We start from the raw sequence: 26,230 nt of genomic DNA, 5'->3' as shown, positions 1-26,230 counted from the left end.
TATGGTTTGTCAGCAAACACTCACTGCAATAGTGAGAGATGTGAGACGCAAAACCTTAGCACCAGCCCTGTTTGGACAATCTGTACCGAACCAACAGTCTCAGCCTTTCTATATTCTATCCGCAGGTTCCAAGCACTTCACTTCACTTAAACTAAACCTTATGCCTGCTGTAAATTACTTCCTTTCCAACCTTTCCGATGTTCACTGTCTGCTGTCTTCGGTACAAATAACAACTTGCACTGAATAGCTACCCTGATACTTCGAACGCAGACCTCGAAGAGAGCACCCTAGCAACAACTGTACGTCAGGTAAAGCGTCTTATAGCAACCAAGGATAAAGGAATGATTTCGATATTGTTTTCAACGATAAAAAGATCAAACAGGAAAATTCATAGAGAAATCGTAAATTACATAACTAGAAATATTATAACATTCTTAAACTGTAAATACGTAACAATAATGATTCTAGAAATTTCCAGCTATTTTAAGTTATAAGGATTTCCGCATTTAAATTTAGAAATTACATAGCTGCTAAAATTACAACGGCTTTATCTTTCGTATCTCAGTAGACAGTTTATTATGGATTTATAAAACGCGAACAAGAAGGTAAGTATATATGCGTTTATAACATTTAAACTGAAAAGTAAAGAAAAAACTCAAAAGCTCATGTAGGTCATTATATATTTATATTTGATTTGTTTTTTTTTTAGTTTTTCGTGTTTTATACATGTAGACAAAAATGGAGCTTTTAATTTTGTCGTTGGGTTACTATCTAATTTTCAGGTCAATTTGAACTGAAAAATTTGTCATCAGTCAGTTCGTTGTCGTGTTCTTTTTTTTTTGACAGATAGAGAAAAAACCGCCGATCCGCACATCTGTCGACGTATGCATTTGTTCCTCCTAACAGAAGTTCCGTATGAAACTTTGTTATAAACAATAATATAATATCTGCTCATATTGGAACACATATTCTATGACTTTTATTCCGGCAGGAACAAAAACTGTTCAAGTGGAAATAACCTTCCGGTTGGAACTAATGTCATAAAGGAACTTTTAATTCATGACACGTCGCGTTACAATACCGTCTGTTGGTGTAAAATCGTCAAACGATAGAGTTGGAGTTACTGCTATACTTTTGAAACTACTGCATTTTTGGATGTTATCTTGACGGAAACTATAAAAGACAGAGAAAGAATTAAAAGCAAAACATGATCAGCATATGAACATCTACATGTAACTCGACATGACCGATACCGCCATTTGACCGTTTAAAGATCCAGTGTTCTTAAATGCCATACTTTACGTTAAAATGACACATTTCGATTGGTCAATGCAAGGGAGACATTTTACTTTATCATACTTCATGTTAAAATGCCAGATTTTGATTGCTTAATTATAATATGAAGATTGTTTATCCTTCTACCCTACGGCTTATATTCTATAATCCTGCGCGGAGACGCTCGATTAATTGTGCGCTTTGAAATATTTTAAATACGGATGGTTATTAAGAACATGACGTCATAGTTTCAATTCAAAAGAATAAAAAAAAAGACATTATAATAGAATATTCAGTTTAATAAATTTAATAACACATAGATGAGAGGGTGATAGAGCAGATTGTTACCACTCGCCTCGGGTGACAATGTGTACTCAGGGTAGGAATATGCTCGATCACCCGCTCAGCTATGTGTTATCTATATAATAATAATTTTGCTTTTTTTAATTATAATAGTGAGAAACTGTATACAGTAGAATTATCAGCAACATATGCGAAATTGTCCATCATCTCCTTAGTCGAGTTATTTTTTTAAATGATGATTATTTTTTTGTTTTTTTTTTTGCTTGCGTTTTTTATATTATCTTGAAAATTATCACAGATAGAGACATTTTATCAACGAAAGCTAATATCACATGATGAACTGATGTTTAAGTGTCTTAAGTCGGCAAAATCTAAATTGTTAATGGACTGCTTATAGGAGTTATTTCAATCAAATAATAATTTTCACCCATTTTTTGCGTTTTGGGCAATTATCTTAAATCTTTAATAGATAAAGGGAAACAAAAAAAAACAGTTTGTATGACCAGCAAAAGAAGATCTAAAGAGAATCACATGTCGAAAATGGTCAGTCGACTTCTAAGTTTATCCCCGATTTTTGCTGGGGTTCGTACGTGTTGCTCTTTCTTTTACTCCAATCTTTAGTTTTCTGTTATTGAGCTTTGTTATTGTTGTTTATCTTTTCGTCGAAGATACCAGGGGGGAAATCATAAACCCTTTGTCGAATGAAACAGGCAACATCATGCTAAAAAAAAAAACGACGAAAGACAAATAGCATTCCACAAAAAACTCAAGATTGGGTAACACGAGCTTTTTTCACAAAAATAATCGTACGATTAGAAATACTCGTATTAAAGTCATGAACTGTTACATTTTAAAACATCTTATGGTTATTATTAATCGAGTCATAGTCATAGGGTGTGTTTATTGGGAATATTTAAGTTTTTACTTAATGATGAGTTGGCATATCAATGCACTGAAAAAAAACCCCACTCCTTCGTGTTATATTCAAACATGAACAAGTTGAACAAGTACATACATTAACACTGTCGAATGTATTTATACTTAGATGTAACCTTTTATATTTTTGCATAAATTCCACCAGGTAATAACATTATAGAAAAGTTCGCGAATATCTTAATTATTATATAAATGGGAATACACTCCTGATAAAATTGCATAATACTTTTGAAATGTTTTTAGCGATAATTTTTTTATCAATACTGTTTCTCCAAGAAATTCGTGAGAAGAGTCGCAACATTACTAAATACATGCATATCTTTTTACCTATAGTGTATTTCAATATTACTCTCTGTGAACGGAAGTTGTCAAATTGGAGAAACCCAAAGTATCAATTAGGATAATAATATTAATTAAAACAAAAACAGCAAACAAAACATAGATGTAGAAAGACTTAAACACCGATAATATATTTCAACAAGGTATTCATATATATTTTGAGAAATACTTAAAATAGATTATTAGTGATGTATAAATATATACTTTGAGAAAGATTAAGATATAAATAGGGAATTATTTTTAGAATGTTGTAACCAATTTATATTTAACTCTTATTTTCCACGAACAAGTAGAGGGGCGTAATATGAAAACAATAGAAGCTGATAATTATTGATATAGCTTGTTATAACATGTATCTCTCTTTAAAGTATACTTAAGGGCACTTGGATCAAAATGAATATGAATATTTAAAAGTCACAATATCCCTTTTCAACTCAAGGAAACCTTGTTTGTTTAGGCAAGAGCCTTGTCCATATATTTCTTTTATCTTTTTCATGGAAATTTTATTAACTACACATCGGCTCAAAATTGTCCTGTTGTTTTTCTTTTTTTTAACCAAGAAAAGTATAGTTTAATATGAACTGTCCACGCAAAAATCATGTTTAGGTTTATTATTTTTGAATTAAAACGGTTGCCAATAAAATAACTAAACTGCTAAGTAGGATATAATATTTCGGGAAAATTACAACAGTCGACACAAACTAAAGGGGTGCATCTGACCGATAGGACAAGGGGGACATAATCCGTAACACTTAAAAACTGCTTAAGAATTGATTACACCTTCGGAAGATTTTGAACAGACATATTTTGTGTTCAAATAGTCAAAACTGTTTTATTTAAAAGATGTGATACATTCATATTGGGGAAACTTATATCATTTAGCATTATCTTTATGATATTTACCTTAAATTAAAATAAAGATCAGATTATGGATCCAAAACTTTCTAACAATATCCTTCAGATGATGGTCGTATAAAGACAAATGTGTTGAAATTCTAAAAAATGAAGAAAAAATATCATCATTTTGAGATCTTCCAATTACAATTTAGATATGAACAACATTCTAACCAAAGAAGATATGCTGCTATAAGATATGTATTAATGTTTGTCAAATCTTACTTGTGGATGATAGGTACAAAGAAATAAGTGAAAGTCTCAAATGACCGGGTGGCAATGTTTGTAACTAATTTTTGCTGAAAAAACTAAGTTCTCAAGTCTGGAAAAATAAGAAAAAATCATCAAAAAATTCTATAATAGCAGGTGGACAACTTCAACATATGTGCAATCTGCCTGTGAAATTTCAGGGATCTAGGTTGAAAACTGACTAGTAGAAGGAGTTGATTACACAAATTAGGTACCCACGTTTCCCCGCCCGCCCGTTCGACATCACCATATACTAAGCCGGTTTTGAACTTCGGACACACATCGTTCGTATTTAGATGTGATGCCTACTTTTGAAAAAAAAGAATATTACCATTTTTGTATTTTTAGAGGTATGGTTCATGATTCTCTCTTTATCAAATTTAAATCAAGACAATCAAGATTAAAGTTGCTTACTTGCACTTGCAGTATTTAATTACAGAGGCAAATATTATTATTTCTCAGTTTTTGCGTTTATTTTTCAGGTGACAAAATTTCTATTTCAATTTATTATGGAGGTCATAAAAGTTATACATTAGGTAAGTTAACACTCCATTACACACAAGTGCAAACGTACGAATCTGTCTTTATTTCTGCGTTGGGAAGACATATGCAAATATTCTTCATTTAATGATTATCATTAAAAAGTATATATCATGGACGTCTGCCTTTATGCCGTCAGTCATACCAACAGTAGAATAAGAGCCATATACTTTTGTACACTATTATCCCTGTCATATTTTTTCTATCCATATGGTTTTCAAGATAGTATATACTTAATGAGTTTTAAGTTATCTTTTTCGCCATGGCGGCCATGTTGGTTGATAAGAAGGAACAAAAAAAGCACAAACTTTGTACTAGATATTTTGATCAGCCCATGTCTGGTTGCAATCGGTTCAGTGGTTTTAGAGGAAAGGATTTTTTTAAAAAGCTTACGAGTCGACAACAAACAAGAAAAGAAGAACAAAAGTAGTTGAAAAAAAAAGAAATAAAAAAACCAATTTGTATTTTAGTGGATTTAACAAAATTCTTAAAATGTGAATATATATCTACTAACAATTTCCGACTATAAACAGCAAAATTGACTAGCAGTACAAGATCTACAAAATGATAATATAATTGTAACCATCAATTGATTCCGTATAGGAGTTTTTGGACTTAAATGACAACTGTAAACAGCAAAACATATCAGCAGTACACGATCTATATGACTGAAACAATCAATTGATAGCAACTAAGAGTAATTGTCATTAAATAGGAATTTTTGACAAATTTTACCGTTTTTGCTAATTTATCTTGAAAACAATAATTATATGATTGACAGAAACTGCACATCCATAACAAGATCTACAAAACGCCAATATCAGTGACACCATCAACAAACCTAATACACCGTGATTGCATTAAAAGGAAGTTTTCTTTCCAATTTTTTGCTAATTAGTCCCCTACCGACGAAGTCGAATGGGACTTTAGGTTTGCACTCCGTCTGTCTGTCTGTCTGTCTGTCTGTCTGTCTATCTGATGTCTGTCTGATGTCTGTCTGTCTGTCTGTCTGTCTGTACGGCAAACCAGTTTTCCACACTTTTTTTCTTCGTCCTTGAAGATATTGATTTGATATTTGGTGTATTGTTTTATCATGACAAGTTACAGATCAAGTTTGAATTTTGTTCTGGTCTGATGATTTTGTGCAGAGTTATGGTTCTTGGACTTAGAAAATTCACTCAAATAATCAGTTTTCAACACTTTTTTTCGTCATGCTTGAAGATATTGATTTGATAATGGGTATATAGTTTTATCATGACAAGTTACAGATCTATTTTGAATTGTGTTCCGGTCTGATACTTTTGTGCAGTGTTATGGTCCTTGGACTTAGAAACTTAACTCAAAAAATCAGTTTTCCTCACTTTTTTTAGTCATGCTTGGAAATATTGATTTGATAATTGGTCTATAGTTTTATCATGACAAGTTAAAGATCAAGTTCGAATTTTGTTCAGGTCTGATGATTTTGTGCAGAGTTATGGTCCTTGGACATGAACATTCACTTAAATAATCAGTCAGTTTCCACACTTTTTTCATCATGCTTGAAAATATTGACTTGATATAATTTTGTTATTTAGTTTACACCATGACAAGTTATAGATCAAGTTAGCATTTTGTGCCAGGACAATGAATTTTTAACAAGTAGGTGACTATGTATTGCCATGCAATACTCTCAGAATGCTTGTTTGCTTAGTGTTTTGAATAGTATAAATCAATAGACAAACAGAAACTGTAAACAGCAATGATGATCAACAATACAATATACATGAGCTGACACTGACATGACTGGAACCATCGACTGACTTCATATAAGAGATAATCTACTGTAATGATAGGTGCATGTGCTTTTAATGTTTTTGGATAATAGGTTGAACAAATTTATAGATTTAAAAAGATAAAAATAAATATAAAATTACTGTATTTTTGCCAGGAGAGCTACACAGGCTTTTGTTTATTGTTCTTTCCATTTTTTCTTTCAAAATTTAGGCCTCAGTGCATTGCTTAAAAGGGTTTGAATCAAAACAAAATGATTAAAATTCGTCTGTATTAACAAAATATTATTCTAACAATTTAATTTCAGATTATCACTCGTTGCAATTACTTCCGCAATTATATCCGTGGCTGACCAATCTACACCAACTAAACTTTGTTGTGTGTTTGAATCTTGTTTTTATGTTGAAATCTAAGATTCTTGGTAACAAAAAAGCTTTTGACCTATTACATTGCAACTGTGATATTCACGCACACAAAATGCATTTGCCATATAAATCTTGTCGTGTGCAGTTTTTTTACCGTATACAATCTTGTTTATGACGTCGGTAATCTACTGATTTCCATGTACCATTCTCGAAAGAATGCACGTTTGCGGAAATTTTACGTCATAGATTGAAATGCTCGGCAAAGTCTCTAATTCAAAGTTTTCCATTTGATCTTAAGCCTTGCACAAATCAGTTATATACTTACATGTTTACCAAAAAAATAATGAAACTTTTCTTTTTAGTTCATTGCAACAGATAACATGTAATTATCAGTCCTATTACTTCTTTCGAAAATATTCTATGTTTTAACAGAAACCTATTATTTCTTCTTGTTTTTAAAGCTTTAGATTAAGTAGAACAGTACTGAAACACTCCTGCTTCTCAAATTATTTTCTTAATATTAACTTACCCTGACGTTGTAGCTTAGGTCAGATTATGAAATTCAATCTTGATCCCATCACCCGATTTTATTGTTGGTTGTGGCCTGGGTAAACGTTCCCCATTATAATAATTGTTATAAAGATAATGGTGCTTTTCGCAAGCTTTAAAAGAAAACGCTGTTTTTTGCCTGGTATAAAACAAGTTTTACCTGGTACTTTAAAAAAAATCGTAAAACGCGACAACAAAAAAAATAATGAAAATGGATAATTTGCAAGGCTACTCTGCTACCAATTGGAAAGACAATCTTAAAAAAGAACTGTGGCGACCTAATTAAAAAACTGTTTTCAATAATACTTCACAATTTTTTAAAAAAAGACACACTAGCTTACCAATCTATGCACACATGATATCTGCACGAAGCTATATAACCGGCCATTTCGAAAGTGAAATTATATATTTGGAAACATCTAGTATTACAAATGCCTATTTTTAAAAACAGTACAAACCTTACAACTATCATTTCCGATGATAGACTTTTCAAACCTGTTGGCATTGTAAAAGATGACAGAGAGAAACGGTCCATTTTCTTTAAACTTTCTTTTGCGAACAAAATGCTTGATGCCATTTATTTATGCAATTTCATTCGCCTTTAATCATTCAAATCTAAAATGCCTACCTGTTTTAAAGATATAAAGTATGGTGTAATTATCTTGTACACTTATTCCGCAGCGATTGCAACTAAAATTTTCAAGCCCAAACACGTGTTGCATGGTCTCAATATAGTTTTAAATCTAAATCTCCTGGTTGTAATGCGCAAATTCTATATTCATATATTATCCAGATAGTCATATCATAGTTGGTAGCAAACAACACTTGTCAAAGAAACGTTTAACCTGAAAGGTCGAAATACTCTGAGCCTAAAATTAAGGCGACATAGCGACCGATGATAGGATTTGAAAGCAAGTTTAAAATGCCAAACAATTCTGTTGACGATCATATTTCAGACATTCAGGAAGTCTTTGGTAATTTTATCCGAACGGGAAGTTGATAAAAAATAAATAGAATTAATTTTTTGAAAGGATTAATGAACACTCATGCTACATCTATCTACAAAGACCAAAATGTTGTCAAACATATATCAAGACTCTATGACAAATGTGTTGTAGTTCCCGCAGACAAAGCCGATAACAGTACCATTTTTGTATGTAAATCGCATTATATGAACTGCTTGAGATAAGGATGTTAGTTATTGGCATATCACATAGAAACAAACACTTTAACGATATTTACTAATCTGGAGCAATCATATACCTACAAAAAAAAATAAGGAGATGTGGTATGATTGCCAATGAAACACCTATCCACCAGAGTTCAAAAACTAACGGTAGGCAGTTCTCTCACAAGCAAAAACATAACTTTAAAATATAAGGGCATACAACACTAGCACGGGAAACTTTCTACTGCATCCACACAGGACGCGCATCAAACCCTGCAATCAAGATGAAAAGTGGATGTAAGAAATTATAGGCAATGGTACGGTTTTCAATAATGAGAAACACACATACCGTATAGTCGACCATAAAAGACCCCGACATTAAATATGAGAAACAATTCAAACGAGAAAACTAAAGGCCTAATCTATAACAAAACAATTTACGAAAAACAAATATGACAGACATGGACCAACGACAAATGATTGCCAATGGGACAACTGGCTGTTTTATCTTTCTTTTGAGACATAAGATTAAGAAAAAGATGTACATTGAAAGTTATAAACGTTTATGAATATCAGAACATGAATTAAAATGACAAAAAAAGTAATTAACCACAACTAAAACTGTAGAAGGGCAATCCAGTTAACAAGTACAATACAAAAATAAGCACCTAATAAGATTCAATGTTTGTTTTAAAAAATGATACACGTCAATCCATGATATAAAACCCGCTGTTTTATTTTAATATTTCCAAACTAACCAATGCTCATTAAGGGAATTATACAAAATGCGTGTGCATGGAGAATCTACTAAAAGTAATATCATTGGCATTATAAATTATATATGGATGACTCCAAGACTACAAAATTTAAGTTTTTTAAAGAGAATTGTATGTAAAAAAAAGTAATGAGATTTGTTTTTTTTAAATATCATTTGAACCATTACCAATGATATTGAATAAAAATTGGTTAAAGAAACTACATGGAATTAATTTGGATTTTCAGCTTTAAATGTTATTTATATTTATTACAGACACTTGTGTCTCACAGAAGATGGAATATCATAGTAGCCATTACGCATTCATAGTATATCTTGGGACGAACCATTATGGTATATCTTGGGACGAACCATTATGGCTTCGAAAGGTAAAATTAGGATTGCTTCACAAACATGTATTCATACTGCCGCATTAACGTTTCCGCTTTTCTGGATCTTTAAAATATCGTCAATATTAAGAACATATATATGGTAAAAATCGAAGAAAATTCACCTAACCATCAAGGTTAATACTTGTTTAATAACGATAGCAGTTTATTTGTATATAGTTGCTTACTCATTATCTTTTGTACCCTGTAATTATCTTTTGTACCCTGTAATGTCTGTCTTAGTTGTGAAAGAACGGATTAGAATGTATGTTGCTCAATTTTATTGTTTAGTTTTTGATGGACTGTTGTCTGTTCATTTGTGTCTTTTATGATTTTGCATGTCATTCTTGAAATCAGTTTAATTGATGGTTTTGTTACTTTTCTACACAAAACGCAACAACCATTTAAACCATAAAAACTGACTTAAATATGGTAGGTAAAACAGCATAGTTCACAACATAGAAATAGCCACAGCGAGAGGGCGTTATATATGAAGCTTAATTATTGACGATTGTCAAAGGGTGTACACAGTTTGCACTTTAATTGGAAAGATGAAAAATAACATTTGATGAAAATCAATGTTAAAAACCTGTAAACGTATTTTTCTCTGTTTAGACTATCCAAGAAATCTTCTAGTGACACGCAGATGCTACGCGATACTTCATCCATGGATGCATATAATATAGAACTTTTTCGAAAAAAAACATACGGATTTTCTGAGGGAACTAAATGGTTCAATAATTTTGTAAAGCAAAGGAAATTGTCCCCTTTTCACTTTTATATAAATGTTGGAAAAAAGATAAAAAAAAGACGAAGGGATTTTGTAAATTTAAATTATTATCGAAGAAATGCAACATTTTAACAATGACATAAATGACAATTCTTAAAAAAACTTAATAAAAAAACAGTAATTCTTCTTTCTAGATTCGTATATATCAGTTTCACACGGGAAGCTCAATGCAAAACATTTTGCACCTTCTTACGTTCGCTATGCCCTTGCCTGTATAGTGATGTTTTAGATGAGAATGAAGGTAGCCTTTGTATTACTTTAATTAAACTTGAAAGTTATGTAGGAATTAAAAAATGACTATCTTACCTTACATTGGTGAAGTTTCAATATAGCTGAAGTGAAATTCAAACCTTAAAGGATAATAAGTATGCTTTCTTTTTCAATTTGCACTTCTAACACTGATATGATGACTTAACTGTGGTTATTCTACAACAGTTTGGAAAAAAAATTCTGATATTTTGAACAGTTTGATTTGATGTTGCGATGTTACACAACTGTCATAGGTAAGGAAAGAGTTAAGTCCTCACTAACATGTTAAACCTTGACCCATTTTTTTTCTGGTCTGTACCTATTCAGAAGTCTGAATTTCAGTTGTGTCATATTTGTTTTTCGTGTATTGTTTTAGCGCTTGGTTTTCTCGTTTGAATTGTTTCACATTTTTTCATGCCGGGGCCTTTAACCATACAGTAGGGGTTTTGCTCATTATTGAAGGCAGTGCAGTCACATATAGTTGCTCATTTCCACGTCCTTTCGTCTTTTGAATAGTTGTTTCATTGTCATACCTTATCACCTTATTATATATGCTTTGAAATATGATTTGGTCAATATTTATTTCTATACTAAATATATGTCAAATAATGTCGTTTTGTGTTAATATTTGTTCGGACATGAGGAAAAACGAGTATCATGACCTTTTGATAGAATACTTGTCATGTGCAACATACAGGAATAATATTTTAAATTATTTAGGAACCTTTATATAGCATACGTTGAACTGATTGACTGTCCTATAGTGCCATTTTTATGTAACAAAGTACATCTGATTTTAAAAAAAATGATCTTAAAATAATTAAAATTCATACCGGTTTTTAATTTAATACACCAGACTACATAAAACTCACCAGTGGTGCTCAAATAAAACAAGCTGGAAGGTCAAATTAAATACGAAGCTGAAGAGGTTTACAAACCGGAAATTCCGGAAAAAGTTGTAACAAATACAACTAAGGCATTGTCTGGGGGTAGAAAATCCTTTGTGTTTCGAATAATTCAACATTTTATACTAGTAATTAGTCATACATAAAAAATGAACATATCAATGATATTTCATGTCAATACGAAAGTGCTGACTACTGAGCTGTGAAACATTTGGAGATGAAGTGTACATCAGCATTAGCATCAATCCATTGGCTGTAAAAACTAACCAAAGATACCTGGCTTATAATTTGGAACGCAAGACCAGCGTTTCGTCTACATAAGACTCATTAGTGCCGCTAGGATTAATACATTTTGAAATCAAGCAACATCTAATAACCGAGGAAATCGCATGAACTCTCAAAGCAGCGAGACTATATGTGCGTTGACAGGGCAAGTGTCTCTTGTCGTGCATGCATCACCCGCCATGTGAAAAAAAAATCATCAAAGATACCAAAATTAATATTTTGTACGCCAGACTCGCGTTTCATCTACAAAAGACTCATCAGTGACGTTCGAATAAAAAAGTTCAAAGGCCAAATTAAGTACGAAGTTGAAGAGCATTTAGGACCAAAACTTCCGAAAGATTTTACCTAATACAGTTAACGTAATCTATTCCTGGTATAGAAAATCCAGATTCGGTCAAATTTGTCAAAATCGGGAATAGGACACAATCGGTTATATTACAGATCAGACGACTTTACTCGTATCTAAAGATCCAAGACAGTGAAAACATGTCTCTAGTGAGTTAGGACACTAACATATTGTATCGGTCAAACCAATTACTGAAGATGACCATAAAACGTTTGTAAAAGTTGCTCTTCTTCATAACTCGGTTTGGGCAGTTTTTGTGTAAGGAGCACACCCGTGTTAATGAAGTCCGTTATAGTGTGACATGCAAGAGAGTAACATATTAACTAAGATATGTAAACGCCATACAATGGATCAGAGGTAGCATAGTGATTAAATAAATAATGCATCCTTTTAATTTAAGACACAAAGTCACCAACGAACTGATTTTGTTAGGTGCAAATCATTTTTTATTTTGAAAATGTTTATTGATAAATTCTATTGAAAAATAAGATAAAAAGCTTAACTTGCTGCTGGTGGACTATCAGTTCCCGAGGGTATCACCAGCTTAGTAGTCAGTACTTTGTTCTAACATGATATACAACAAACCTTTTCTAAATTGTCCGTTTATAAATTTATAAAATTATCAAGAAACTAAGGTCTCAACTCCCTCAGACGAAGTTGACCGTAGATGAATTTGGATATCATTTTTTATACATCCTTAGCCTACAAATATTCGGCTTTGATGTGTTCCTTGATGAAGATAATTCAAGAAAAGCGCTCCGGACGCATGGATTTTTTTCAGCACTGGTTGGATACCGCTACTGGTGGACTATCAAAACATCCCCGACGGCTTTTTCGTTCACATTTTCCTGTGACATTACTTGAAAAACTCAAAACCTCAAAACCTCATTTATCTGATGACTTGAACTAAGCCAAAGTGTTGTGTACAATGTGTAGGACAAACGAGACAAGATTTTTTTAGAAGAACTCAGGAACACCTATAATAACAAACGTGATAATTTCAAGGAGTGTGGCACAATCTCGTTTTTCAGCCCACTCTATGATTGTACGCGTATAATTACAGCTTTTTGTCAACATAGGCTGTTCCCGCGCTGGATACAGTAGAATCACCTATTTTTATACGACCGCAAATTTATTTGCGTTCGTATTATGTTATGGTGTTGTCTGCGTCTGCGTCTAAAGACATTTTTGGTTCGCAGACAATAACTTGAGTATAAGTGCATGGATTTCTATGAAATTTTAGCAGAAGGTTCCATACCACTAAAGGATGGTTGGCATTGTTTTGGGGGCTATTGTCCTAGCGGTTTTGTAATTAGGGTCCAAAAATGGTCAGTTTTTCTGGTTCATGGAAAATAAATTGGTTCGCAGTCAAAAACTTTAGTATAAGTGTATGGATGTGTAAGAAATTTCAGCGTAAGGTTCCATACCACAATAGGAGGGTTGGATTGATTTTGGGGGTCATTGTCTTAGCTTTTTTGTAATTAGGGGCCATAAAGGGACCAAAAACAATTATTTGTCTGGTTTTAAGACAATAACTTGAGTATAAGAGATATTTTTCTGGTCAAAATTTTAGCACAAGGTTCCATACCACAATATGAAGGTTGGGGGTTATTATAGTAGCTATGTAGGAATTAGGGGCCATAACAAAATCAATTATTTGTCTGGTGCACAGACAATAACTTGAGTATAACTGTATAGATCGCTATTAAAATTAAGCACAAGGTTCCATACCACAATAGGAAAGTTGGGATTTATTTTGGGGGTTTCGTTGTAGCTGTTTAATAATTAAGGACCAAAAAGGGGTAAAAAAACAAGCATTTTTCATGTTTCATGACACTAATTTGTGTTTTAAAGTATGGATTTCTATGAAAATTTACTACAAAATTCCATACTTCAAAAGGAAAGTTGGGATTGATTTTAGGAGTCATGGTCCAAACCGTTTAATGATAAGGGGCTGAAAAGGGGACAAAAAACTCGGATTTTCTGATTTCTGGACAATAACTTGAGTATAATCCTATTTATTGCTATTCAATTGTGCCACAAGGTGTTATACCATAAAATAAAGTTTGGGATTGATTTTAGGGGTTATGACCCTATTGGTTTAGTTAAAATGGGCCAAAACTAATACTTTGTATAAATTGCGTATTTCTTTAACAATTTCAATGGGGTTTAATTCAAAAGTCTTGAATTCATGGGAGTCTTTTATATGCTGAATCTTATTGGCTATTTAGAATTTGGATTATAGGGTCTGTTTTTGAAATGATCCATATTAAGGTCCAAAGGGTCCTAAATTAAACTTTGTTTGATTTCTTTAAAAAATAAATTATTGGTGATCCTGGATATGCTGAATCTAATTGTGTATTTAATTTTTTTAATTTTGAGGCCTGTCTTCAAATTGGTCCACATTAAGGTCAAAAGACCAAAATACAACTTTTTTTTATTTAAAAAAAAATTGATTCTTGGGGTTCTTTGATATGCTGATTCCAACCATTAGAATTTGGATATTGGACCATAATCGGTAAATGTCCAATTTTGAATTATTTAACTTACTTAGACCACATTCATTCTGTGTCAGAAACTATGCTATATCAAGTATTTAACCAGAATCTTAATTTAGAGCTGTATTGCACAATTGTTAGAAATTTTAAGTTGCGTCATAGTTAAAAATAGATATAGCATCATATTCTAATTTTAGAAATTATGTATAAATATAGTTTGAAATTTACTGTTCTTTATTACATATTTTGAAAAGAGGTAAGTTTTATAGATTTTTTACAGACACTGATTTTTATACGACCGCAAAAAAAAATTGTGGTCGTATATTGTTTGATTTTTTGTTAATATTTGTTAAAAACTTCGTGGTAGGTTTGTTTGTTATTCTGTATAATTCAATTTTAAGAATGTTTTATATATATCTTTTTTATGAAGCAAACCCGTTTCAAAACTTAGCTAATATTGTTCATTAACAAATGAATAATCAAAATTCTTGGTGTACTAAGATATTATGGTCCATTAATAAATAAATGAATAAAATTCTTGGTGTACTTGGATATGCTGAATCTAACCGTGTATTTAGATTTTTGATATTGGACCATAATAGGTAAAATCCAATTTCAAATTTTTCAGTTCTTTGTCCACATTCGTTCTGTGACAGAAACCTATGATGTGTCAATATTTAAACACAATCCAAATTAAGAGCTGTATCAAGCTTGAATGTAGTGTCCATACTTGCCGCAATTGTTCAGGGTTTGACCTATGCGGTCGTATCCAGTTGCGCCTAGCGGAGCATTTTATTCTCATTGATGAAGGCCGTACGGTTGCCTATAATTGCTTACATCCACGTTATTTGGTCGATAGACTAGACTAGACTAGACTAGACTAGACTAGACTATACTATACCAAACTTAATGTAATTTAACGAAAAATAATATATCCGAAATTCTAACTTAAACTGCCATGGTTGTAAAGGAGGATACCTGATCGTAATTGGCTAGCGAAGATGTGATGTTATCTCTATGAGGTTATATTGTCCCCATGATGTTATCTGGATACAGACATGTTTACAACAAATATGATAAGTACTAACAATAGTAAATCCAATAATTTTAAACAAATCTTTTATTTAAATCTTAACGCAGCTGATTCTGCAGTGCACTTATTTTCTTTACCAACTACTGTAGTTGCGTTGTGAATTTTGAATTGTTTATATATAAACAGATATTTATTTTCGTCTTTTGTCTTGAACCTTATTTGACGATCAGTTATTGCCGCCAGTAGAACAAGCATTCTGAGAGTATTGCATGACATTACATAGTCCCTTACCGGTTAAAAATTCATTGTACTGGAAAAATGACAAAAATGTGCGAGACAAATGATTACTTGCTTTTAATTTCGAAATCCAATGACCATATAACTCTGCAAAAAAAAATTTAACTGATCGGAACGAAATTCGAACTCGAGCCATTACTTGACATGGTTAAACAATAAAACAAATATCAAATCAATTAATTTCTTCAAAGTGACGAAAAAAATTGTGGAAAACTAATTATTTTTTTAAGTCTGAGAACTTGTCATGGTAAAATTATATACCAAATATCAAACTAGAGTCCGCAAGCATGACGAAAAATGTGCGGAAACCATGATTTTTTAAGTCCAAGGACCATCACTGTGCACAAAATCATCAGACCGGAACAAAATTCAAACTTGATCTGTAACTGGTCATGCTATATAACTTACTTTATGCAAAAATCAAATCTCAAGCACAAATAAAAAAGTGTGGAAAACTGATTTGCCGGACTGACGACGGACAGACGGACAGACGGACGGAGTGCAAACCTAAAGTCCCCCTCGGCTTTGCCGGTAGGGGGAGAATTTTCTATTTATAGTTTAAAAATTCCATGATCTATTTATAAATGATTTGAGGGGACGCCATTGATTAGAGCGTTGTAAAGTTGTGCTCATGTGGCAGTACGGACACTGATAATGCGTTACACATGTTGTTTAAGGTAAATAAGGAAGGATTTTATAAGTAAAATCAAATATTTCAAAGCAACAGTAATACATTAGCTACGCAATGAAAACGCGAAAAACCTCGAAAGATGCCAACGACCTTAACAAATTATTTGGATTGTGCGATGTCACTAGTTCATCGCTTCATAGCGCTCAACCAGTATACATTTTAGCACGCATGGGTCCATCTCAGTTAAATGCCTGCACATTTGAGCTTTTTGCGAATCGATACTAGTTGAAGAAACATGAAAGCAAAAGGAGGACGATCGTTATGCACAATAGCTAAATTTAGAACAAAAAACATGAATTAGATAACTCAGATATATACGCATATTCCGAGACTACTTAATAACTATATAAGTCTCAGTCATATAAAAGAGTTTTTAAATTTTAATGGCCATTTAAACTTTTAAACTTACTCTGATGTCCCATTGTTAATTTTAAAGAAAGGTTTATTTTGATTGATTATTGTGTAAAAATAGCACATAGTAAAAACCAAGTGGATTTACCAGTAGTAATTAGTCTGTTGAAAATAATAATGATAGTAATCGTGTGCTATTGCATAACCTTGCCTAATTAGCTCATATTAAATGTAAGAAATTTATGTAGTTCCAGAAGTTGAGAACATAATGATTGTTCAGTTTATAAGTAGTTCCAGATAGCATTTGTATCTCATAAGAGGGTCTAGCCAAAGATTGCTCTGACGGCCTCTTTAACCATTTCATACGGAATGTATCCTTTTGGCACCCTCGTGCACATGCTGATATTATCTTTTTGGCACACCGGTGTAGATGCCCAATGTATCCTTAAGTTTCTATTTTTAGACGGTCACAATGCAAACAGAAAAATAACGTTCTAAAGAATTTCTTGACCCAGTTGATCCATAAATAGTATAATAAACACTAAATGCATTCCCTAAATTCCTATGTGATGTAAATACGCTGCCAAACACAATGTTTTTTTCAAAGAATGTTGAGAGAGAAAAAAACTCGTGACGTAACAAAATGGCAGAATTGTAAACAATCACTGTCATTTGTTTCATTTCAAGTTAAAATATTTAGAAAACTCAACCCGCGGCTATGAAAGCAGTTGAACTTGTACTTCTTGGAGCCAAGGTACGTTAGAGCACAGTCCATTTAGAAAATTGCTAACCCAGTCTTGAGGGTGGCAAGTTTCTGTGTCATAATCGTAATGGAACTATTTTCAAGTAGATAAATCATAAACCTTTGATTTCTTATTCATTTTACTCCAATGAATATGAAACTTTTATTTAAGTATTAACCACCTGTAGCACATTTCCAATGTATATGCTGTATCAAAACATGTGATGTACATCATGGCCGTTGCGGAAGATTGATTTGGGGGATGATATCTTCTGAGATTCAAAGTCAGTGTAGAGATACAAATGTACATACCCAGTAAAAGTAAACATGGTAAATCTCAAGTAAAAGGTTAGGTGTGCAATTTTGGATTTTTCTCCATGAGAAAAGATTAAAAAAGAATAATGAGAGTAAAAACTGTGCTCGCTTTTGTGCCAGGCTTTTCAAAATTTTCAAAATTTAGTTATCTATAATAATATACATACATGTATATATAGCATGTATTGATCGATTCTACCACTGCAAGTGTGATACAATATTTTTCAACTCAAGATAGTTTAATTTTCAAATCAAAAATTTAATGGGCAAGAGTGGAGAAATACCTTATTGCTAAAGATTTGGTGGTAGAATCTGTTTCTAATGATTTTTTGGACAAATATGGAGACAAATTTAATCCTTCTTTTACAATGATCTTCAAAAAGATGTGTTCTTTCTGTGTAATGTCATCAGGCATGGTCGCCTTTTTTTATGACGTCACAATAAGAAAAAAAGAAAGCAAAACAATTGATGTCATAATTGAATTTTTACCAATGAAGAACTGAAATCAAACGAACCACACACTTATTAAGTAAAAATAATCAACAGGTCAGGAAAAGAAGAAATCGAGAAATGTATAAAGACATAGAATATCATCAAAATTAAAGTATGCCATCTTTTATTTAAAGCTGACTTAAAAGAAATAATCTGTTCATATTTTTTGTTTATGTTTATTTTAATAAATCTATGTTTACCTACCACCTTTCAAAAATGTACAATATTGTACAATGTTGGATTACCTCCCTTACACTGCTTTGAAATTATCTAGACTTTTATGATGTATTTAAATTGGTAATTATGGTTGCAACCTCCATTGGAAATTTGAATTGAGATTATGACCATATCTTGAGGGAAAGAATTTTTTTTTTTGGAAAAGGGGGAGGGGGGGGGGGGGGGGGGGGGGAGGGGGCTAAAAAAAATTGAATATAAATTCAAATCATATAACCAATTCTAAGTTCTTTGGCTACAGTTATTCGGTGTCAGAAACCTATTATGTGTCAAATACTTAATTACAATCCAAATTCAGACTGTATCAAGCGCGAATATTGTGTCCATTTTCGCCCCAACTGTTCAGGGTTGGACCTCTGCGGTAGTATCCAGCTGCGCTCAGCGAATCATTTTATTTTTTTAATATATGCAGAACTTACCTTTATTTATAATAACAAAATACTTGCATGCATAAAGTTTTATCCTATCCAGTACTACAGTGAAAATTTCACACAACATTTCGTTGCATACAAGAAAATAACATTCACAGGAAGTAAACAAAGTAACTTTTCACCCCTTTTTTACCTGTTTACAAGCTTTAGTAACCAGGTCACCTCAAGGTTTCCAATATTTTAAAGAAACAACAGATAAAAAAAAGTGCTTTGAAACACCCAAGATATATGTTTATGACTAAAAAAATATTTTCTACAATGAAATGCAGCGTAAATTTCCTCCAACTATCAAATAAACGTGGATTTTTTTCCTGCCTCTTTTTAAAATGAAGCTAGACATTTGGTGGTATTACACCTAACATCAGCATACTTTTTGAAAACCAATACACATTCTTTTATCTCTTTCTTGATAGGCAAGAATCAGCTTAAGTGAATTTACCTAATTCAAAAAGTATAGTTACTGTAATTAAATGTTATGGCCAAATATCACTTACAAGGCATCAAAAATATGTATATTGTGTATATAATCACATTTCTACATATCTGAAAATTTTTTTTATGAATTAACAAAGAAAATTATAAAAAATAGGGTTTTGTGTCAACAAAGTAGAAAACCAATCCTTTTCCACTGACTTATTTAGTCAAATTTATAATAAAACAATAAATCAAGGGAAAAAGTTTTCCAAGCATTTATGGAATGACTGTAATATTTTTTCTATCTATGAAGAAATAACATCAAAAATGTGGTGCACACTGAATAACCACGGGTTGTTTTAAAGTGTGCACCACATTTTTTATGTTATTTCGAATAGACAGAAAAAATATTACAGTCATTTCTTATAATTTAATCCTTAATTCCATTTTAAACTGGAGTAAATCATGAAAAAACTTTAATGACGTCAAGGTCACATGACAAAATTATGTCTATGAGCTGATAAACAAAACAACGTCAGCCAATCGGAAGACGGGTTACATCCAAAATTAAATTATTGAAAATTCGAAAAAGTGCCACCTGCAAGATTGAAATACTGAATGTATATTGTTAATTGCCACTAGACTTAGAGAAAACCTGTGATTTCTCAAAATTTTGTCAATCAATTAAAAAAAATTTTGGCATGAGACGGGAAAGAGACATAATTTTATATCTATATATTTTTTTTATCAAACAATTCGTAATAGTTTCAGGTAATGTAACTGTAAAAAAGTCACAGCATGAAGTTACATATAGGTTAAATGACATTGCCGTATTTGAATTTTATGTCTGATTTTACTAGAAGAATGCCATAAATTTTTGATGAAGTACAATTGATACTTACAGTACATGTAGTAATAAAAGGTATTAAATATTTTTTAACTTTTTTTTCAGCACTAATGGTTATGCCTGGTAGTTGCCACTTCTTCTACAAACATACCAGAGCTTGTTTGGTTTTTCATTACATACAGCCGATAGAGAGAATACTAAAATTGTTATACATTATTATTGAAATCAAAGATCCACCGCTGTAACTGATCTTTGAGCTTTTTTGTTTTGTGTATGTATTATAATCCAATAGTATAGCTGTGTATTTGTTGCCTATGATTTTGCTTTAACACTGTGAATTAGCACCCTCCCCCATAATGAGTTCCATATCATCCAGATCAATCATATCTACTCCAGTGGAAATACCAGAATTTGTTGAAATAGATCTCAGAAACAATAGTTGCCCTATTTGTCGGAATGTGTTGAGAGACTGTGTACAGTTGCCTTGCGGGCATAAGACTTGTGAATCCTGTATTGATCAGTTATTTAATAATTCTATTTCGGAAGGAACATGTCCAGTGAATGATGAAGACTGTTTTTCTTTTTCAAGAAATGATGTAAGTATGAATACCTATTACATTCACTTTTCTATATACATGTACATTGTAGCACCATATGTTTTTTTATGCCCCCACCGTAGCGGAGGGGGCATTAAGTTTTACCCTTGTTCATCTGTACGTCCGTACGTCCCATAATTGGTTTCCGTTTATACTTTAGTTTGCCTCAACCAAATGATATGAAACTTATACGCAATGCTTATTACTACAAAACCCAGATCAAGTTTGAATTTTTGGTGGCGTCACTTTTACCGTTCTAGAGTTATGCCCCTTTACAAATGGAAAAATTGCAGAATTTTTCATTTCCGTTCTCTAACTTTAGTTTGCCTCAACCAAATGTTATGAAAATTATGCACAATGCTAATTACCACAAAACACAGATCAAGATCGAATTTTCGTGGAGTCACTTTTACTGTTCTTGAGTTATGCCCCTTTACAAATGGAAAATTTGCTGAATTTTTCGTTTCCGTTCTCTAACTTAAGTTTGCCTCAATTTAATGTTATGAAACGTATACACAATGCTTATTACCACAAAACTCAGATCAAGTACAAATTTGGGTAGCGTCAATTTTACAGTTCTTGAGTTATGTCCCTTTTTGAGGTTATATGCAAGCGGGGGCATCATCTGTGTCCCATGGACACATTCCCCATTTATTTTTATTGTTCTTATTTAACAAGGTTAAGTTTTTATTTCCATGGATACTTCAAAATTGAAAAGTATTGATGGATTAATTTAAGATAACATTTACATATGTATTACTGGTATACAATAATTATATGTTCAATGCAGGCTTGGCTTCAATCAACCTGTTTAGTCTGCATAAAACATAATAACTTTGACACATACAGACTTTGCACAGTGGGTTTAGATTTTAGTATTGACCATTTTAGTGCCTGTTTCCTGTTTATAGTGACGATATACAAAATGTACTTTATATATTATAAAATGATGCACGACCACAAAACAAGTATACAGATTATAAACCACTACTGTGGTAAATAAATGTAGTGCCATTTCCGTATTCCACTCTGATAGCTAGCTGTTCATGAAATTTAGAAATTATTTCTTGTCTGGAGAAGTATATTAAGACTGCCATTATTTCAATATTTAAAAGAACTCATGATGAATTTCATTGATACATGTATACCTATATGCTGAGAGTCTAAAAGGATCTAATTTCAAACAGTTTTTACAAATGTATCATACAACATATATGAGATAGATAAAAAGTTTGAGCAATGATTAATTAAGAATTATTACCATTGTTTGTAGGTTGTTCCAGATTATGGCACCAGAAGAGAAATTCTTAAATCAAAAGTATATTGTCCATACAAGACAAATGGATGTGCCACTGTCATAGAGTGGCAAAAACTCCAGGTAATTCCAAAGTTTGTAATAGGTTTTTTCATGTTTAGAAAAAACAAAAGGAAATTTTATACATCTGTGAATAAAAAGACATACAGGGTATACGTACCGGGGTATATATCAATTAGACAGCAACCCAACAACACAAATCCAAAAGACATCCAGCATTTGCCTATAGGTCAACAACAGTCTTCCACAATAGACCCATGTCTACTCAAAATGTCTAAGCTCTAAAACATCCAGAAAAAAAAAAAATTTAACAGAGATTTCGATGATCTGCTATCAACACCAAATTTTCAAAATAACAAAAACACAAGAAGATGAAAAAAGACTTTTACTGATGAGATTTCTGATATGTAACAGGCAGATATGATGTTGAAGGATTAAACTACATGTATTTTTTTTTTAGATTTCAACCTTTTATTCTGAATCAGTGGATTAACTGTTTTTTTTTATTTTTTAAATTGTTGGTAAAAGTACATGTATATAAACTATTTAAGGTTCCTTAACAGTATATAGACTTCCAAAGAAGGTTTCATAAAACAGCTATTAAACCTGTGCAGACCAAACAATATACCATTTTAATGTACATATATGGAAAGAATTATTTATGCATTTGTAATCTCTATAATTGTTGACCTATTATAGAAAAATTGTTTTTGAGATATATTTTGACTTGTGAAGTCATGGTTATATTTAAACATGAAATAATTCCTGTATAGATAAGGAAAGAGTAAAGGAAGTATATAATCATGATATACTTATTTTTTCAAACTATTTTTGAATTCAGTAGTAAATAAAGATAAAATGCTGACTTTATCAAATTGAAATTTATATCTTATAATTCTTAAAATAAACATAAAACATTGTAGAGGTGCAGGAGGTCAGGAATTTTCATGTAAAATTTATAACTAGAATTTTCATGTTAGATTAATAATTAAAATTCAGTTTACTGTAAATTTGTAATCAAAAACATAATTCTTCTCTTCCTATCATTTTCAGTTTAGATAACACAGAAGTGGGAATTTTGAAGTACTGATTTGAAAAAAAAAAATATTTGTCATTTTCCACCAAAATTTAAGATAATTAAAAAAATTACTAAATTATTTTGGCTTGAGAATTTTCATTTAGATTTGAATTAAGGGGAACTTAATATTTCCTTCAGTTTAATTTTATTCCCTAAGTGTTATAGCCTTTCTTTGTTATCTTTTATAATTGAATTAATTAGCACAGTTAGTTATTAAACTATATTGAAATATATCTTAATACTTCATACAGATTCACTTGCTTTTTAAATGATGACTAAAAACTAAAATTTGTTGCAATTTAAAATAACCAATTTAAGTAAAGTAAGATTATGCATATTTATTTCGACGGAAGAATGATTGATGCATGTTTTGAATTTTCAAGTAATTTTCAGACTAAATTTTTAAGTAATTTTCAAAGACTAAATTTTCAAAATGAAAATATAATGTTTCAATAAAGGAGATAAGGGGTATACACGAAAGAAATAGTAACCTAATGACACAAAAAAACCAACACAAGACATCTATAGGTTAATATAGCATCTTCAAAAATAGACAATAGACAAATGTATATACAGTGTGTAAGTTCTAAATCACATAGAACCCAGAAATTTGTAAATGAAATTTAACATAAACTATCTAAGATATTCAATCATGTCACTCAATCCCAACTTGAAATTCCACAAAGGACATAAACAATAGGTTTTAACTAAAGACTAGGTTTCTGATTTCTAAAAGGAACATACATACTTTGCAAAGTTGACTTAAGATTACAACTGTTGATTCATTATTATTCGTTAGATACTTATTTTCGTGAATTTTGTGGGTACAGGTGAACCATGGATTTAAATGTTCAATGAAATTACAATTTCCTATAGTCTTGTATTCAGACTTTGGCAAAACCAAGAAATCAAGTATCCACAACAATTATAACAAATATATGAAAAGGGTAGGGTACTGGATGTCTTATCTGCTCACCCCTTCTACCAAAGGATTAAAGTGCCCCCCAAAGACAGTGCATGTACTATAGAATGGCTAGTTACTGAAAGCAAGCCTATACACTGTACATGCTAATATTGAAATTATGTTGTCCTACACTCTTATATTGAGGCTGTACTTCATACTTGAGTATGATCAGTACAGAATGACATGATCTAATGCAATGCCTAAAGTCACTGTCTGTAAGAATATTAATTTTTAATGACCTACTAGTAACATGAATGAAGCAAATTTGTATGTTTTATGCAAAGAAATATATTGTATAATTTTAAATGTTCAAAAGTGATTTTTAATTACAGAACCATAAAGAAAGCTGTGAACATAAACCTAGAGAATGTCCAAACAAAAATGATGGTTGTCAAGCAATTCTTTCATTTAAAGATATAACAGATCATATTACCAACCATTGTCTGTACTCTCTTGTATCCTGTTCACATTGTCAATCACCTGTCATGAGAAAAGACCTTCAGGTACAAATACTTTTAAAGCAGAATAACCTATTGGATTTGTTCTGTGGCTTAGAAAATTATTTTTTTCACTTAAAAGCTAGATTCAGATCAAAAGTTTGATTTATAACATAAAATGATTGTAAGAAAATTCAAAAAGTTAAAAAAAAATCAACATTTAATTGGTTTCAATATATTCCTTCACTATTGATAAATTTCAAATAAATAGATACGATTTATGTCTCAATTAGCTATTTAAACAGATTTTTTTCATGATTTTTGATTTTTTTTTTTAAAGAATCACCATGACGATTGCACAAGATTTCCTATCTCATGTAAATTTCATTGTGATGTAGGAGAACTACCAAGAGAGGAGGTAAGAAAATAAGGTTTATTTAGACCTGTCTGACAAAGTGACCACTGAAAATGATTATATTATTAATTATTTTCAGGCTTGTCAAATATTTCCTTTTATTAGTCCCCTACCGACGAAGTCGAAGGGGAATTTAGGTTGCACTCTGTCTGTCTGTCCATCTGTCAGTCCGGCAAATCAGTTTTCCAGACTTTTTTTCTTCGTGCTTGAAGATATTGATTTGATATTTGATTTATTGATTTACCATGACAAGTTACAGGTCAAGTTTAATTTTCACGATTTTAGCTTTTCTCTTTGTTCAGTTAAAGCCCTTTCCCTAGAATTAATTTTTTGATGAAATACTTATTAATTAGTAGATTTCTGTTCAAAGGGAAATAACTCATTTTTTAAAAGACAAAATGACATTTTGGATTTTTTTCCTTTTCTTTGGTAAATTATTTTGAAGAATTTAGTGGTTGGTTTGTTTGTCATTCTTGAAGATATTGATTTGATAATTAGTATATAGTTTTATCATGACAAGTTACAGATCAAGTTGGAATTTTGTTTCAGTCTGATAATTTTGTGCAGAGTTATGGTCTTTGGACATAGAAAATTCACTTAAATAATCAGTTTTTAACAGTTTTTATGCCCCCGCCGTAGCGGAGGGGGCATTAAGTTTTACCCTTGTTCGTCTGTACGTACGTACGAACGTAAGTATGTACGTACGTACGTCCCAAGATTGGTTTCCGTTCTCTAACTTTAGTTTGCCTCAACCAAATGTTATGAAACTTATACACAATGCTTATTACCACAAAACACAGATCAAGTTTGAATTTTGGTAGCGTCACTTTTACGGTTCTAGAGTTATGCCCCTTTACAAATGGAAAAATTGCTGAATTTATCATTTTCATTCTCTAACTTTAGTTTGCCTCAACCAAATGTTATGAAACTTATACACAATGCTTATTACTACATAATACAGATTAAGTACAAAA

General features: G+C 31.6%; 1 protein-coding gene across 2 annotated transcripts in view; it reads left to right on the top strand.

Moving 5' to 3' along the window:
- Positions 1-551: 551 nt before the first annotated feature.
- Positions 552-26,230, top strand: part of LOC127698471 (TNF receptor-associated factor 3-like) — a 43,348-nt gene continuing 17,669 nt past the window's right edge. The window contains exons 1-7 of one of the 2 annotated variants that reach the window (XM_052201950.1): positions 552-605; positions 4,479-4,532; positions 9,419-9,531; positions 20,557-21,047; positions 22,321-22,425; positions 24,737-24,907; positions 25,182-25,259. In XM_052201950.1, coding sequence (XP_052057910.1) covers positions 20,808-21,047; positions 22,321-22,425; positions 24,737-24,907; positions 25,182-25,259 — 594 coding nt within the window. In that variant the 5' untranslated portion in view covers positions 552-605; positions 4,479-4,532; positions 9,419-9,531; positions 20,557-20,807. Of the gene's footprint in view, positions 606-4,478; positions 4,533-9,418; positions 9,532-16,517; positions 16,612-20,556; positions 21,048-22,320; positions 22,426-24,736; positions 24,908-25,181; positions 25,260-26,230 lie in introns of those variants that run through there. The other variant, XM_052201951.1, reaches the window with a different exon arrangement.

The sequence above is a fragment of the Mytilus californianus genome, unplaced genomic scaffold (genome assembly GCF_021869535.1).
Source record: "Mytilus californianus isolate M0D057914Y unplaced genomic scaffold, xbMytCali1.0.p SCAF_4, whole genome shotgun sequence".
Taxonomy (NCBI): Eukaryota; Metazoa; Mollusca; class Bivalvia; order Mytilida; family Mytilidae; genus Mytilus; species Mytilus californianus.
This window is presented reverse-complemented; position numbering and strand designations above follow the sequence as displayed.